Here is a 15847-nt window from a genome sequence, read left to right as displayed (position 1 = left end):
GCCCCATAGCAAATTCAATTTAGGGCCCCAAAATATTTATAAGTTGGCCTATTTTACCAAGATATATTAAAATTGCTAATTAATTAGGGTCTCACTGGGCCCCCTACACTCCTGGGCCCCCCTGCAACCGCAGGGTCTGCTTCCTCTATAGTTACGCCCCTGATTAGATACCTTAATGGAACAGCCGTTTGAACCCTTAAGTGAGGTATCAGAAACCATGTAACATCGGCAAGGCGAGTAAGTGAATTAAGAGCCTCATCCGCTCAAGAACCATTCACGAATATTCATTCAGATAAGGTAATTTTAAGAATGAATATGACTTTTTTGCGGAAGGTGTTAACATCTTTTTATTTAGACACAGAAATAGTGCTTCCTTCATATTTTTCAGAGCCAAGTTCAGAATAGGAAAAAAGATGGAATACATTGGACTTGGTCAGATGCTTATCCATCTACTTGGAGAGAACAGCTGCATGGAGAAAATCACAGCAATTATTTGTGATCCCTTCAGGACTTAAGAAGGGCCAAGCAGCAGCCACTTCAACCATAAGCAGGTGGATAGTAGCGGCTATCCAAGGAGCTTATAGAGCAAAAGGAAAGCAAATACCAGAGGGGATTAAGGCACACTCCACAACAGCATTAAGTGCTTCATGGGCTGTTGATGCACACATTTTGCCGGAGGAGATATGTAAAGCAGCGACGTGGAGTTCATTCGCAACATTTTTGAAACTTTATAACTTAAGGAGGCCAGAGATGCACAGATAACATCGTACGAAACCAATTTTCGTCCGATATTCGTTGCGTGTATGGTGGAAAATAGCCGACCGATATCGGCAGAAGACTTGGATATCGGTCGGCTCGTCGATCGAAAATTTTGATCGGGTGCCTTTGAAGGGACCCAAACATCGCCCATTGTTAGTGCTGAATCGTCAGATAGAGGTAGAATTCTATTGTTTCTTCCCGTATCTCTATCTGTATATCTGACGATTCAGCTCTACACATGTGTATTGAAACGAACAATCTTTCTTGGAAAGATCTTTTCCAAGAAAGATCGTAATTGTTACGTCTATTGCCACCTTTAGACATGAGGTTAACGTCAGAGTCGAAATTTGGACACGGTGTCCTAGGAGCAGTGCAGGCTTTCGGAAAGCAATAAAAAAAAAAATAATTTTGAGGGAACCCTCCCTATTGAGATTGCTATACAACTCCCTCTTGTAAAATGATGCCAAATTAACCAGGGAAAGAGGAAAATTAATACATACTTACCGAAATGTTCTTTACCTGGTTAATAGATGGAATCATTTACAAGACCCTCCCTAAAAGCTGAAATATTAGACAAGAGGCAGAGGGGAGGAGGCGGGATTATATAGGCAGAGACTAAAGAGTCTTGATTGCTTAGAATGTGCTCTGTCCAGTTGGGTATAGGAGGTGGAGATTAACCTCTTGTAAATGATGCCATATTAACCAGGAAAAGAATATTTCGGTAAGTATGTATTTTCTTCTTTTTTTAACAAAAAAAAAAAATTGTTTGTAGGAGGTCCCCCCTAGGCTAAAACACCAATTCGGCAGGTTTTAGATGGCGATTGTCAAATTCAAATTCTTAAATGGACAGTACATGATAAATTTTGACATTCAAATTTCGATTTTTGTTAAAATTCTAATCTAGGGACTATTCCCTAGTTGAATTACACTAAAATATACTCGAAATTCGAATTTGAAAATTTGAATTTTCAATTCGACCCTTGATAAATCTGATTCCGAAAAAAACTTGATTTTCAGGAAGGCTGCAAACAACTCCAAATTGATCCCAGGACATCCTTCATAGGCTAAAACAGCAATTCGCCAGGTTTAAGGTAGTGAATAGTCGAATTCGAATTCTTAAAGGGCCAGTACATGATACATTTCAAAAATCTAATTTAAATTTTTTTAAAAACTCAATTAATTATTCCCTAGTCGAATTCCACAAAAAAACTTGAAAATTCAAATTTCAAAATTTGAAATTCGAATTCAAAATTTTAATTTTCACTTTGACCCTTGATAAATCTGCCCCTAAATGTTATTGTATCTGGTTTATTTTCACAGACTGGAATCACTGCACAAAATGACCCCGAATGATAGCAGCACCTGCCAATCTTGGAAATCTATGAAAAACAAAACAAAATAATGATCATTTTAAATATTTTCAATAAATATATTATGTAGAGACCTGGGGATGCTCAGCTGTGACTGGAAGAACAGTAATTGATTTCTTGAAATTTGAATGGAAACTTTTTATTTGTACAGACAAAGACAATAGGTCCTTTGCAGTCATAAGCAATATGTTTAGGATATTTAGAGGGTTATTTACTAAACTCCGGTCACGCTTTTTGGGGCAAAACTCTAATTTCTTGGGGTTTTTTTAAATTTGAATTTTTCGAGATTTATTAAAGCCAGATTCAGCAAAAAGCCAAAATCTAAAGATCCACCATCTCAGTCCCTATCCTATTTCGAAGTTTCTGCACTAGAATTTACCCAAAAATCGGACCTTTTCTGGGAAAAATCACAAAAAAAAATCAAGCAATTCAGGGAAAAAAATGTAAAATGTGGGTTTTCATTGAGTTTTATTGAGTTTTTATCCAACCTGATTAAATAGCTTTTTTAAATAATAAATAAGGTAAAATCGGGTATGGAAGAATGGTCGTGCTTTTTTTATTTATAATCCGAGATAAATTCGGATTTTAGTAAATAACCCTCCCTGAAATTTTGGGCCAGATTCAATTCAAATAGAAAAAGTTATCTCATGGTTTATTACATGAAAACTCAAGGATGAAATTCAATCTGAGGAGAAAAAACTATTTACCAAATTCAGCTCCAGTTTTTTTCAAAACTGAGAGATGTTTTTTTAAATTGCATTGCATCTCAAATTAAATCTCGTCCATGACTTTTCCGTGATAAACATATTTCTCACTGAATTGAATCTGGCCCTTCGTGCATTAAGCTACAAAAAATTGATTATTTGTCCATCCCTGTTTTGTTTAAAGGGAATGGCAGCTATGGAGTTGGAGGTCAAGTTCAGGAAAAAAAAGTTCTTACTTTTTTGCATACTAATATTTTTTTTTAACTGTATTTTGATTTCTTTACTGAAATGTGTTAAACTCTACTGAAGTTATGTAAGGCATTTTTTTTTTCATAAATATCAAGTGTTGGACCTATTTTGCGGGGGAGACATTTTTTCACAAATATTCTGCAAAATACTGATATGTGTATATCCCAGAGAGAGAGAAAAAAAAACATTTGATTAATTCAGTTGTTTAACTTTGTGTCCTAATTTCTGTTGTTAGGATATGATTTTAATATTAATTGGAAAGTTCAATTAAATGTTTTAGTGCCTAAGTTGTTTATAAATGAATTTATATATATCATATGATGCCTTGTTCTGGTGCTACTATGAAATCTTGTATACCTGGAAATAAATGGACTTTCTAAATTCATTTTACAAAATCTTTTTCACCATTTGTAAAGTCTCATGACAGTAAGCTGAATGTACGATCTAACCTACCACTAGCTAGTCCTCCCATCTCTTAGGGTTTGTAAGATAGCCACCCAACCCATTCTTGAAGCTATCTAATATCTGCCACAGACTCCATCTTCTCTTGTATGTAATCAATGGAGTCCAAGAGAATAAGGAGCCCATTTATTAAACTTCTAGTTTTTTAGGGGAAAACTCAAATTCTTCAAATTTTTAAAGATTTATTATACCCCAAAGCTGCTAAAAATCTGAAATACTCCAACTCAAACCTATCGAGGTCATGTAGAAGTCAATGGCAGACGTCCTTGAAGTTGTTTCTTGACAATGTGATCTGCGCTGGATAATCTGATAAAGTTGGGGTTTTCATCCGATAAATCGAGTTTTTGGAGCGGCAATTTGTGTCAATCGTACAATGCGGATTGACGCTAGATTTTGTCACATAGTTTTTTGAGAAAAATTATTGATAAATTAGTTAGATTTTTTGTTTTCAGAAAAATTTTGATTAATTTGAGTTTTAGTAAATAGGCCCCCAAAAGTGACCTGTTCTACTCCTTATTTTCTACCACTAGGGAAACCTCCTGGAAATATCTCCACCAATCACAGGGCATTTCTACTCCTGGATGAATTTCTACACCTCCAACTGAAGATTAGCCAAAATGCAGCCCTTGTGCTTAGGTTATAAAGGGATTATTTACTAAAACTCTAATTTATCTCAGAACGTTAAATAAAAAAGTTCAACCAAACTCCCATGCCTGATTTTAGTTTATTTATTTATTTTAAAAACTGGCTTTTTTCCTGAATTGCTCTATTTTTTGGAGTTTTTGACCGAAAAGGTTGGATTTTCAGGCTAAACCTAGAGCAGACCACAATAACTTCAAATTGGGATAGGTGCCTCTCCCATTGACTAATACAGGACCTCGATAGGTCTGAGATGGTCCAGATTCTGACCTTTTACAGCATTGGGGTATAATAAATCTTGAAAAATTCAAGGCTTTTTTTCCACTAAAAATTTCAGTTTTTGCCCCAAAAAGGCAGACAAGAAACTTTTAGGTTTATTAGTGAATAATGAAAATTAATAAAGAAACTCGTGAAGGTAATCCTAATGACTCCAAATAATTGCTAGGGAAACCTCCTGACATTCCTTACTAATGGGAACATCACCAACCACAGGACATGGCTACTCCTGGATGGGTTTCTACACCTTCCTAAACTTAGTCATAATGCAGTCCTCGTGCTTAGGTTATTAAGTGAATAATAATTGCTAGCAACTAGGGAAGTTAACCCTAGTGGTTCCAACTAATTATCATGTTATTATTGTCAAAGTGCAGAAGTAAAATGTCCTGTGACCTCAACCAAAATTCTACATTTGCTGACACATTTTTAATCCAAACTAGGAAGTTGCACAGCTAAAAGTTAAATACTTCAAAAACCACAACGACCAACTTCAATCTGCATGTCTTCATCTGCATCTTATAAACAGTTCATGTTTCGGGTTAATCTTTCAACTGCTAGTTGATCCATTGGAAAGCAAAAAACCCATATGAAGCCTCTGCAATTTGCAAGGGGGAAAATTCCTTCCTGGCTCCAAGATGGCAATTGGACTAGTAGCTGGATCATCTTTGTACTAAGCTCAATAACTCTGTATTTTCTCACTTGCTAAAAAGCCATCCAACCCCCTTCTTAAAGCTATCTAATGTATAAAACATGCTCCATCAAGGGACTAATGCAGTCCCATTAAGGGTATAATGGCTGCATATTTCTACATCTCATGTGCATAAACTTACTTTTACATATACACTGAATCTCATGTGCCCAGAGTAACTGTGTTGAAAGTACAACAAGAACAAGTAAGGCTCAAGAGCAAACGGAAAGTATTTTCTTAGTTTTTTATCTTTTAAATTATTTGCTTTTCCTTACTTTTTTGATGAGTACTTTTTCAGCAGGAGCAATTGTGCAACACAATTAAAAAGCAAAGACTGATAACAGAGTTACTTCTATTATTATTTTTCTGGTTGGGCTTTTTGGGGCAAAAACTCTGATTTTTCAATATTTATTATACCCCAATACTGCAAAAAGCCTGAATCCAAAAAACTTGGCATTTCAAACCTGTCGAGGTCATGTATAAGTCAATGGCTGATGTCCCTATCCCAATTTGAAGATGGCATGGTCTGTGCTGGGTTTAGCCTGATAATCCAAAAATTCCAGGGTTTCGGATGATAACCCAAAAATATTGAGAGTTTTGGGACTAAAGTCTGAAAAATTTGTACGATTTGCATTTTCACTCGTTTTTCCTGACATGACTTTTTCTAGTTATTTTATTGATAAAAAAAAGTAAAATTGTGAATGAGAGTTTGGCCAAGCTTTGTTTAATACAAAAAATTAGATAGATTCGGATTTTAGTAAATTACCCCTTTATTGTTATTACTCAATCAGGCCCTCTCCTATTCATATTTTAGTCTCTTATTCAAATCAATCTAATCAATCAATCTAATCCAAATTAGCCTAGCACCCAATAAAATTGAAATTGCAAACTGCAGTGCTGCTGTATAAACAGCTAAAATAATAAAAAATGCAATAAAAAAAAATTGAAAATTGTCTCAGAATGCCACTCTCTACATCATACTACAAGTAAATTTAAATGTGAACAACCCCTTTAAGGGGTTCTTAGCTTTGCAATAGCATAGACATTGTTCTACTTTTTAGGGACGTTCCTTTGCAATTTTCCAGAGTTCTTTGTTAGACCACAGGATCCATTCCTGATATTTTTTAATCTGAGCACAGGTATGGGATCCCTTTATCCAGAAAGTTCTGAATTACAGAAAAGCCCTCTCTCATTACTCCATTTTATCCAAATATTCCAGATTTTTAAAAATTATTTCCTTTTTCCCTGTAATAATAAAACAGTAACTTGTACTTGATCCCAGCTAAGATATAATTAATCCTTATTGGAAGCAAAACCAGCCTATTGGGTTTATTTAATGTTTATATGATTTTCTAGAACACTTAATGGGATACTGTCATGGGAAAAAAAATTTTTTCAAAATGAATCAGTTAATAGTGCTGCTCCAGCAGAATTCTGCACTGAAATCCATTTCTCAAAAGAACAAACAGATTTTTGTATATTCAATTTTGAAATCTGACATGGGGCTAGACATATTGTCAATTTCCCAGCTCCCCCCATCATGTGACTTGTGCGCTGATAAATTTCAGTCACTCTTTACTGCTGTACTGCAAGTTGGAGTGATATCACCCCCTCCCCTTCCCCCCCCCAGCAGCCAAACAAAAGAACAATGGGAAGGTAACCAGATAACAGCGCCTATAACACAAGATAACAGCTGCCTGGTAGATCTAAGAACAACACTCAATAGTAAAAACCCATGTCCCACTGAGACACATTCAGTTACATTGAGAAGGAAAAACAGCAGCCTGCCAGAAAGCATGTCTCTCCTAAAGGGCAGGCACAAGTCACATGACCTGGGGCAGCTGGGAAATTGACAAAATGTCTAGCCCCATGTCAGACTTCAAAATTAAATATAAAAAAAATCAGTTTGCTCTTTTAAGAAATGGATTTCAGTGCAGAATTCTGCTGGAGCAGCACTATTAACTGATTCATTTTGAAAAAAAAATGTTTTTTCCCAGTATCCCTTTAAGGTATTGAGTAGTGATGGGCGAATTTATTCGCCAGGGGCAAATTTGTGGCGAATTTCCGATAGCGATGTTTCCTGAATTCTTTGCCGTTTTGCGGATTTTTTGGTGAAATGCCTCAAATTCGCCCATCACTAGTAACGAGATCAAAATTATGGATCTGGAAAACCCCAGATCCCAACATTCTGGATAACAGGTCCCATATCTGTATATGAAAAACTACCAGTCAAGGAATAGGATTTAATAAAATAAAGGAGGGTACTGAAGATAGGTGGTAAATGGTGGTGGTGATGAGCTCAAATATCCTAATTTGAATGCAGGACCACTTATACAGTAATTGCTTTATCCTTCATGCTTCAATATGGATTCTTTGCTGTAGGCAACTTGCCAATATAGACAAACCAAAGTATGTGTATTGTAAGGCATCCTGTTTAGTTTTTATCTGACACCCTTTTCATGCAAAGAAGGGGCAAGTTCTGTCAGGAAGGAAGAACGGGTTTCTGTTCTGCTTTGTTCACAACAGAGCGAGTTTGGTGCCAACTTTGTGGTTGAAAAAGATGAATCACTTTATTGAGCCACTAATGTGTGAATGTGGGAAACCCCTGTGAATTAAGTTATTGTAATATCTTTTAGTGCTGGGATATGCATGGAAACCCATTGGGAAACAAGATGTATAGTATATGTAATTTTTGGGGTTAGACAATGTTTGAAATATTTCCATATATTAATTAAAACAGACAACACCATTCCCCTGTAAGAACTGAATTATTGAGGTAAGTTCCTGTGCTGAAAGAAACATCTGAAAATAAAAAATGTATGGTTCTTTAGAGAAGAGAGAACTTTTAAAGGCATTTGGCTCAGATGGCTCACCATTTCCCCATGGCATTCCATACAGATCATTACTGGAACTTCTCCAGTTTACATTGCAATGTGGTGCACCATCTGATGTCTAAACAAAATTTGCTCCATCTGTGCATCAGTAAGTTGACATTCAGCATTTCCCATGTCCCTGGGGAGATATAGTCAGTGTAATAATGTGTATATGTAGAGCCATGGGATAACAGCTGGCACTAGTTTTTCTTTTAAGTAAAGCAGAAGACTCAGCAGTCATCACTAATGTTCGATTACACCCTACTGGGGCCCCAGAACTATCTGTGCTGGTACCAACAGGAACCTACTCATTTCAGAGGGCAGACTAATAATTGGTAAGTAACTGACAGGGATGAGGAAAAAGCTTAACCAATGACAGACAAAGAGTTATTTACCTGATCAAGGCAGGAGTCATAGATAACTCACTATAACAGACAAGATCTGAGACACAGTAGCCATCTTGAAATATCCAATGTAAAAAACAAAAACCCAACTGAGCTCATTCAGGATTATGTAAAAAGGTGCATAAACACTATCTGGATGTCCAGAAATAAATATCATTTCCAGGCATACCTGATTTCACAGACTGAAAGAAAACAATGATGGTCTGTGTGTTCCTTGGGGCCAGTTCCCCATCCCCTTAGGCTCACAGTGTATTGCAACTAATCCCTCAGCCTTTCCCATTGTTAAGTGATGGATTTTGGACCTGAAGTCTCCCTGCTATCTAGAGTATGACTCACTTTGGAAATCAGACCGACCTCAAGTCCCACACAATGGGAAATAGTGAGGAAGGGGCGGGATTAGACTGTGAGCCTAAGGTTGGATGGGCAAATGGTTCTTATAGGTATTATGGCTTCTTTCAAACCTTGAATTAGGTATGTCAGTCAAATACTACATTTATATTTCTTTCTGGAGGTTCAGAATGTTCACCATTTACACATAACACATTTGAATGAGCTCATGCCAAAAAGGAGGTATATTTTCAATATCCCGGGCACCTTTTGAAGAATGGCTGCTGCAATGCCATCTGTCTTGGGAGTGATCTTAATGGCTTTTTCACTATAAACATGATGTTGCTTCTGTGTGTGACACATATAAGAGCATATAAAAGGAGGGGCTTTGCATGTTGCACCAGCCTACCATGTGAGGATGGTCAAGAAGACCATAACTGAGGCAGCGGGTCAAACTATAAACACTCAACCAAATTTCAAGTAGAGGTTTGTGGACATTTACCTTGATCGGAGGGCAGGACTGTAATGTTTACTTGACAGAAGGGGCATTGAGACTCTTTCCCTGATTTGATAACTTGGATTGAGGGGCAAACCAGGTTCCTTGAATCGTTTGGCTCCTGGGTTAATGATCAGATAATAATGAGGCCTGTCCCAATGCAAGAGGACAGCATCAACAGACTATGGGATTTTCTAACCTATCCCACAGGTATCTGGTTGGTATTAGTCAGATATCTGTTGGGCAGACCATTTGTTTAATCCAATAAAATGTTGGAGGCACCCACTGATGGGTAAATTCTTTATAAAGGGACAGTGTCCCTTATAAAGAACACATAAGTCAGGTGAAGAAGGAGTTAAAGGCAATAAAAAAGGTTAATAAGCCATCTTACAAACCTACAGGGGCCTGACATGATAATTGTGACTTTAGGAACCAGAGACAACTTGAGGTGTAAGAAAAAGTTTATTTGACACAGGCTCTGTGAATTCTGAACTCACAAAGATTTAGAAGCTTGAACAAAGGAATCTCAGAGTTGTTAAAGACTTGGCCACATATGACAAGAGAAGGTGCAAGTATGGGAGTGAAATGGAGTTACCAGTGGGAGAGCATAGAGATATCACTCCACAACATAGAAAAACATAGAACTGCACTTATAGACATGCAAGTGGCTCTGCCTCAAGGCCACGGTAGTAGTGACCACTGACCAAGGCTAGGCTAGTAGGAGAACAGAATTCATCTAAGTCAGGCTGGCTCCCTGGGCAATCTGCATACACAGAATTGTGTACTTTCTCACTAGCTGACCCCCCATATATCCGTTGCTGTTTGCACTGCTGTAACCAAGTAAGTACAAAGAAAGTTCTAAAAATTTGGCTCATTTCTGATAAGCCAATATTATTTATTTGCGCGATTCGCCGCCAGCGAATAAATTCGCGAAAGCCAGCAAAAATTCGCCGGCATCCAAAAAAATTTCCGCCAAAACGGACGCTGGCATCAAAAACGGGCGCCGGCATCAAAAATGAGACGCCGGCGCCGTTTCGCTAATTTTTTGCCGCTTCGCGAATTTCACGGGAAATTTGTGAATTTTCCGGCGAAACAACGCAAATTCGCCCATCACTAGCCAATATATGTTGTGATATATAAAAGGCCTGACCTGAAGTTCTCCCGTTATACTTTAGTTTTGTGTTATTGTGTTATTTGTTTCATAACTAAAAAGCTGTGACGTAGTTTGCCCTAGCAAACTGGTAACAGTTTGGAATTTAGAGTGTAAGATGAATATGATGTGGCCTCTATAGTGTATGTGGCTCATGTCTACACTGAATGCTATTGTGTCTCTAAATAGAACTTTGGAATTTATTTCTACTTTAATAGTTTAGGGACTGGTGCTTCTTTATGTACATGTTTCATATGAATCACGTGCACAAGCTTCATTGATCATGAGGTGCACATTCTCGTTTGGCACTATGAAATGGTAACAGTGAAAGCTATCTCTAAATATTTACAAACACTTCCAGGATCAAAGTCCAAGCCCTTCTACTGATAACTATTAAATATCCATAGTTACGTCAAGGAACTGGTCTTGAGAAGCTGAAGTTTGTTTCCGCTTGATTATTGTTTTATGATCACCCAATCGTTGTTATCCTGTTACTCAGCTTTTCAATTGATGGTTGTGACATAAGGGATAGAAAAATTAATGGCACAATAAGAGACCATTACGATGTGGTTAAAATGCCTGTTCAGTACCTGCCAGCATTTTATAAAGATAGAGATTAGTAGTGATTCAGTGAAAAATCAACTGTTTATTTGGTCTGCAGCCATCTGTCTTGTATCTCTGCAATAAAAGATTATGTCCATCTTATTGGTAATATCCCACTGATCAGACCATGTCACACAAGTGATTGAGTGATTCTGGACAGGTCCTGACAAGTTCCTGGTCCTGACAAGGGCATCTCTAAGACATCCTCATGCTTATTCCTTACCAAGGACAAGCTGACACCCAAGTCTCTTCCACCCCTGGGGTTTGAAGTATAAATGTAGCCATAGGAATCCCAAAGTGATAGCTCAAGATATGCCAAAAAGTAAACTATGCAACCTTACAATTGATATATTCCCTTTTTTGCCTTATGCAATCGTGCATTTTAACATCTGTCATCTATGGTAATTGCTCCTGCATTTTTCCTCCTGTTTTCAACTTTAATAAGAGGAAGATCATTTTCTCAGTGCCCATTGGTGGCAGTAACAACATAACATTATTGATAAACATAATCATAAATATATTATACGCTCAATACAAAGGTACATCTTTTATTTAGATAAGCATTTGGGTCTACGCTAGCCAATTCAGCAAATCCATGACACAATTTTAACAAGGGTAGTAATGACATTTCTAAATTTAATTTTTAATATTTTGAATGCATGTTGCTTTATATTCTAGGTTTTTGAGACATTTGTCATGCTTTTTTTTGAATAATAAGGGGAAAAGTGGGCAACCCAGTCTAGTATCCTATGAAGAAGGACAAATAGCATGAAATACTCAGATTATAAATTATATAAATGTCTAGTAAAGTGTTCCAAGCGAATGGAACGCACAACCATAAATAAATTAGAAAGTCTGGGTGCCAGTCTTTAAAAGTAAAATAAAGCTGCAAAAATTGACAGCACTCCAAGGAGGATTAAACAACAAATCGCAAACTCAAAAAAGTGGAGGTGGAGGTGCTGTCAATTTTTGCAGCTATATATATTTTATCAACAAAACATGTCTTCCACCCACCATCACGGTTGTGGGTAGAAGTAACAATATTGATCAAGAAGCTTTAAAGACTACTCATTCTTTAATAAATGACCCTCCTGGCTCATTCAGTTTAACAACAAACAGATCTGGAATAAACAGATATAATCACGTTAAAGATATTCTCTTCTCTAGGATGTTATTGGCTTGCTTATGTTCTTATACCATCATATAATTTGTGATTTATTTTGACCAAGTTGGCATTGTTCCTAAGCATCTAGGGTGAAAAAAATCGAATATACTCATGTTTGCTACCAATCTGACACCTATGCCTATTCGGTATGTGTGCATACAACCTCCCCTACATGCAAAATAATCATAGATTCCTCCAAGGGAATATCAGTTATTCCCTTGTGCCATTATTAAGCCAATGGGGCAAATTCACTAAAGAGCGAAGCGGCCAACGCTAGCGCAAATTCGCCAGCGTGACGTCATTTCGTTACTTCGCCGATTTACTAACGGGTGCTGGCGTAAATTCGCTAGTGAAGTGGACCTACTCTAGCGCTACTTCACACCCTTACGCCAGGCGAAGTTGCAATATGGCGATGGGACGTAACTACGCTAATTCACTAACTTGTGCATTTTACTGAACGTTAACTCTTGCGCCAGACTTGCCTTCACCACCTCAGACCAGGCGAAGTGCAATAGAGTAGATAGGGATTGGTTCAAAAAAAGTTGAAATTTTTTCTAAGTCCCAAAAACGCTGGCGTCTTTTCATTTTTTAAGGGTGATAGGCTGAAAAAGATCGTAAATTTTTTTGGGGGTACCCTCCTTCCCCCCTACATTTCCTAACATATGGCACCTAAACTATACAGTGGGGACATGTGCAGGGCGATATAACACCTCTATTTTATCTTAAGAAGCTTTCCCAGGCTTATGTAGTGTAATGTATTTGCTGCTACATATACGTCCATTGTACTTTAACTTGGCGCCGTATGCAAATTAGGCTTCGCTAGCGTAACTTCGCTTTCCTTGACGAATTAAAGCTAGCGCAACTTCGCTACCATTCACCTCCCTGAGCGCAACTTCGGATTTTAGTGAATTAGCGGCCACCTGGTGAAGTGCGGCAAAGTGTGGCGAAGCCTGCGCTAGCGCAACTTCGCAGGTTAGTGAATTTGCCCCAATGTATTTCAGCTTGTGGAGAAAGACCACTCACCATCTCTGTGCCACCCTTTACTTACGTACCACCAAACATTAGCAATTACTCTAGCCATTTTTCATTCTTCATCAGATCCCAAGCAATTGTCCAAATCAAACATGGAAAGACCAACCAGAAAATTCAGGCTGGGCATTCACCATCAGCCACTAGGAATTAATCAATCTTGAGTGTACTATTTGTTCCTCCACCCCTGTACAAATACATGCAGGGCCATTATTAACGTCTCTCAAGGGAACTTTGTTTGCCAGAACGATGCAAGTGTCATGGACCATCCATTGTGAGGGGATAAAAGTAGATGTAATTACCAGCCAGTGAAGGTTTCTTTCCCCTGCTTTGTGAGCTGATGTCTCATTTTTTATGGTTCAAGCTGATGGAGTTGTATATGTTCTTTATCTATATAATATAGATTATATATTTTTTTTTACTGCCTATTTCTTCAGCCTTTCTGTTCTGTTTAACCTATACTGAAGAAAACACTATATCAGTTTTTGTGTAACCAGAGCATGTACCAGTTCTTCATAAAGGGATGCTGATTAAATGATAAACTTAGCAACGGAATAGTTGCTGAGAATCCTGGTCACGTGTCACTCAAGCCAGTATGTACCTGTTGTTTTGGTACCAGCCCACTCTCTCTCCATTTGGCCCCATTGAGTAGATTTGTTTTCATGTGACAAAATCAAACTCTAGCGCATCAAACCATTGGCAGAATTACAATACTCATGTTAGGGCACATTATGGAATCACTTAAGTATTTATTGCTTTATGGAGCAGTAGTTAATGCAGATTTGTTAAGTGGGCCTGTTTGAGAAATTGTTGGAGAAGATCAGCAATCTTTCTGGACCATTTCCCTTGCACTTAGTACAACAAAATAAGGCATGGATTGGCTTAATGCCATGCCTTAATGCTTAGTCTGTAAATCACAGGAAAAGCTTTAGTCGGTGTAAAGTACAAGTACAAAGTCAAACATGGAAATTGTTATTGTGGGAACCACAGATCCAATTGGGAAGACTCCCTTTGCAAGGAAGGGAAGCTAAAGGGACTTTACTTTACTCGTGTGGCTTTGCTCATTCAATTGAAGGAAAAATGCATTTGCCTACTTGGTTTCTGACCAGAAATGGATATGAGAAGTAAAATGCTTGTTGACAACCTGTCACTTGCCATATACGTGCTCACCATTTTTCTTGGATTGCCCTCGAATGTAATAGTACTTTATCTTTTCTTCAAGGAAGCAAGAAACAGGCTGACCCCCAACCTCATCTACATGATCAACCTTTGTGTCTCCGATTTGGTTTTCATCATGGTTTTACCCATAAAAATCACAGAGATCTTTTCAAGCACATGGACTCTTCCTCAGATCCTATGTCCTCTCTACAACCTCATCCACTACAGTACCATTTACGCCAGTGTTTGCTTCCTAAGTGCTGTGAGTGTTGGTCGGTACTTGAGTATCGCTTTTCCAATCAAATACAATATTTACAAAAAGCCTAGGTACTCGTGCCTCATCTGTGTTATTCTGTGGGCAATTGTGATTTTTCACATGGCATTTGTGTTCCTAGTGGAGACATCCAAAAGTGGAAGCATAGCATTATTTCTTACCAACGATGATAATACGTGGTTGTGCTATGAAAATTTCACTTCTGAACAACTGGCGTTGGTGGTGCCAGTAAGATTCGAGATCTCCATGGTCTTATATTTCTTTCCTTTAGGCATAACCGTTTTCTGCTACATGTCGTGTATCCGAATCCTCATGAGATCCCGCATGCATGTCAATCTAAAGAGGAAAGCAACGCGTGTAGCCGTCACCACTTTGGTGGTATTTATTGTATGCTTTGCTCCATATAACATTTCTCACGTGGTGGGCTATGTGATTCATGAGAGTGTTTGGTGGCGGAAATGGGCTCTTTTGCCAAGTACCTGCAATGCATTTCTGGATCCTCTCATCTTTTATTTCATTTCGTCGTCAGCGGATCGAGGTTTCTACCACATATGGAAGTCCCTGCAGTTAAAGTACAGCGTTTCAAGGAGAAGATTTTCATCATTGTTCTCAAGAGAGCAACAGGAGAGTTCAAGAACACTGGGAGTGGCGGCCATCTCTGCCACGGTGTAAAAAGGGACTTGGAAATCCCTCCATAAGTATATCTTTGGTGTGGGGTGCTGTCTTCATTGTTGTATAGTGATAAATACAGTTGACTTCAATGGATACTCAATTTTTAGAGACAACCTTGTATTTTCAAGAGGATATCAATCTATGTTGCAAGGCACACATATGGTAATACAATAAGGCCAGACCCCAAAAATCTAGTCTGTTGCCTCCACCAAATGTACTAATGAAGATAAATAGAGGACAGTGAGCAGATTTAAATTAAAGGGATTCTGTCATGATTTTTATGGTGTATTTTTTATTTCTAAATTACACTGTTTACACTGCAAATAATTCACTCTACCATATAAAAAGTAAATTCAAATCCAACAAGTGTATTTTTTTTAGTTGTAATATTGGTGTGTAGGTGCATCTCAGGTCATTTTGCCTGGTCATGTGCAGAGCCAGTGCTGCACAATGGAACTGCTTTCTGGCAAGCTGTTGTTTCTCCTACTCAATGTTTGTTACTATTAAGTGCTGTTCTTATATCTACCAGGGAACTGTTATCTGGCTTCC

At 37.9% G+C, this 15847-nt stretch overlaps 2 protein-coding genes across 5 annotated transcripts in view; both read left to right on the top strand.

Annotated features, from left to right (window-relative positions):
* Positions 1–2618, top strand: part of LOC108696831 (B-cell receptor CD22) — a 56718-nt gene extending 54100 nt beyond the window's left edge. For all 4 annotated transcript variants that reach the window (XM_018226488.2, XM_041569729.1, XM_041569728.1 and 1 more), the window contains one exon: positions 2080–2618. In XM_018226488.2, the coding sequence (XP_018081977.1) occupies positions 2080–2112 (33 nt within the window). In that variant the 3' untranslated portion in view covers positions 2113–2618. The remainder of the gene's footprint in view (positions 1–2079) is intronic.
* Positions 2619–14305: 11687 nt separating this feature from the next.
* LOC108695954 (free fatty acid receptor 2) lies at positions 14306–15298 on the top strand. The gene has a single exon (XM_018224900.1). The coding sequence runs from the start codon at positions 14306–14308 to the stop codon at positions 15296–15298; it is 993 nt and encodes a 330-aa protein (XP_018080389.1).
* Positions 15299–15847: the final 549 nt, after the last annotated feature.

This window comes from Xenopus laevis, chromosome 7L (assembly GCF_017654675.1).
Source record: "Xenopus laevis strain J_2021 chromosome 7L, Xenopus_laevis_v10.1, whole genome shotgun sequence".
NCBI classification, from domain to species: Eukaryota; Metazoa; Chordata; class Amphibia; order Anura; family Pipidae; genus Xenopus; species Xenopus laevis.
The sequence above is the reverse complement of the archived record's forward strand: the minus strand, read 5'-3'. Positions and strand labels throughout refer to the sequence as shown.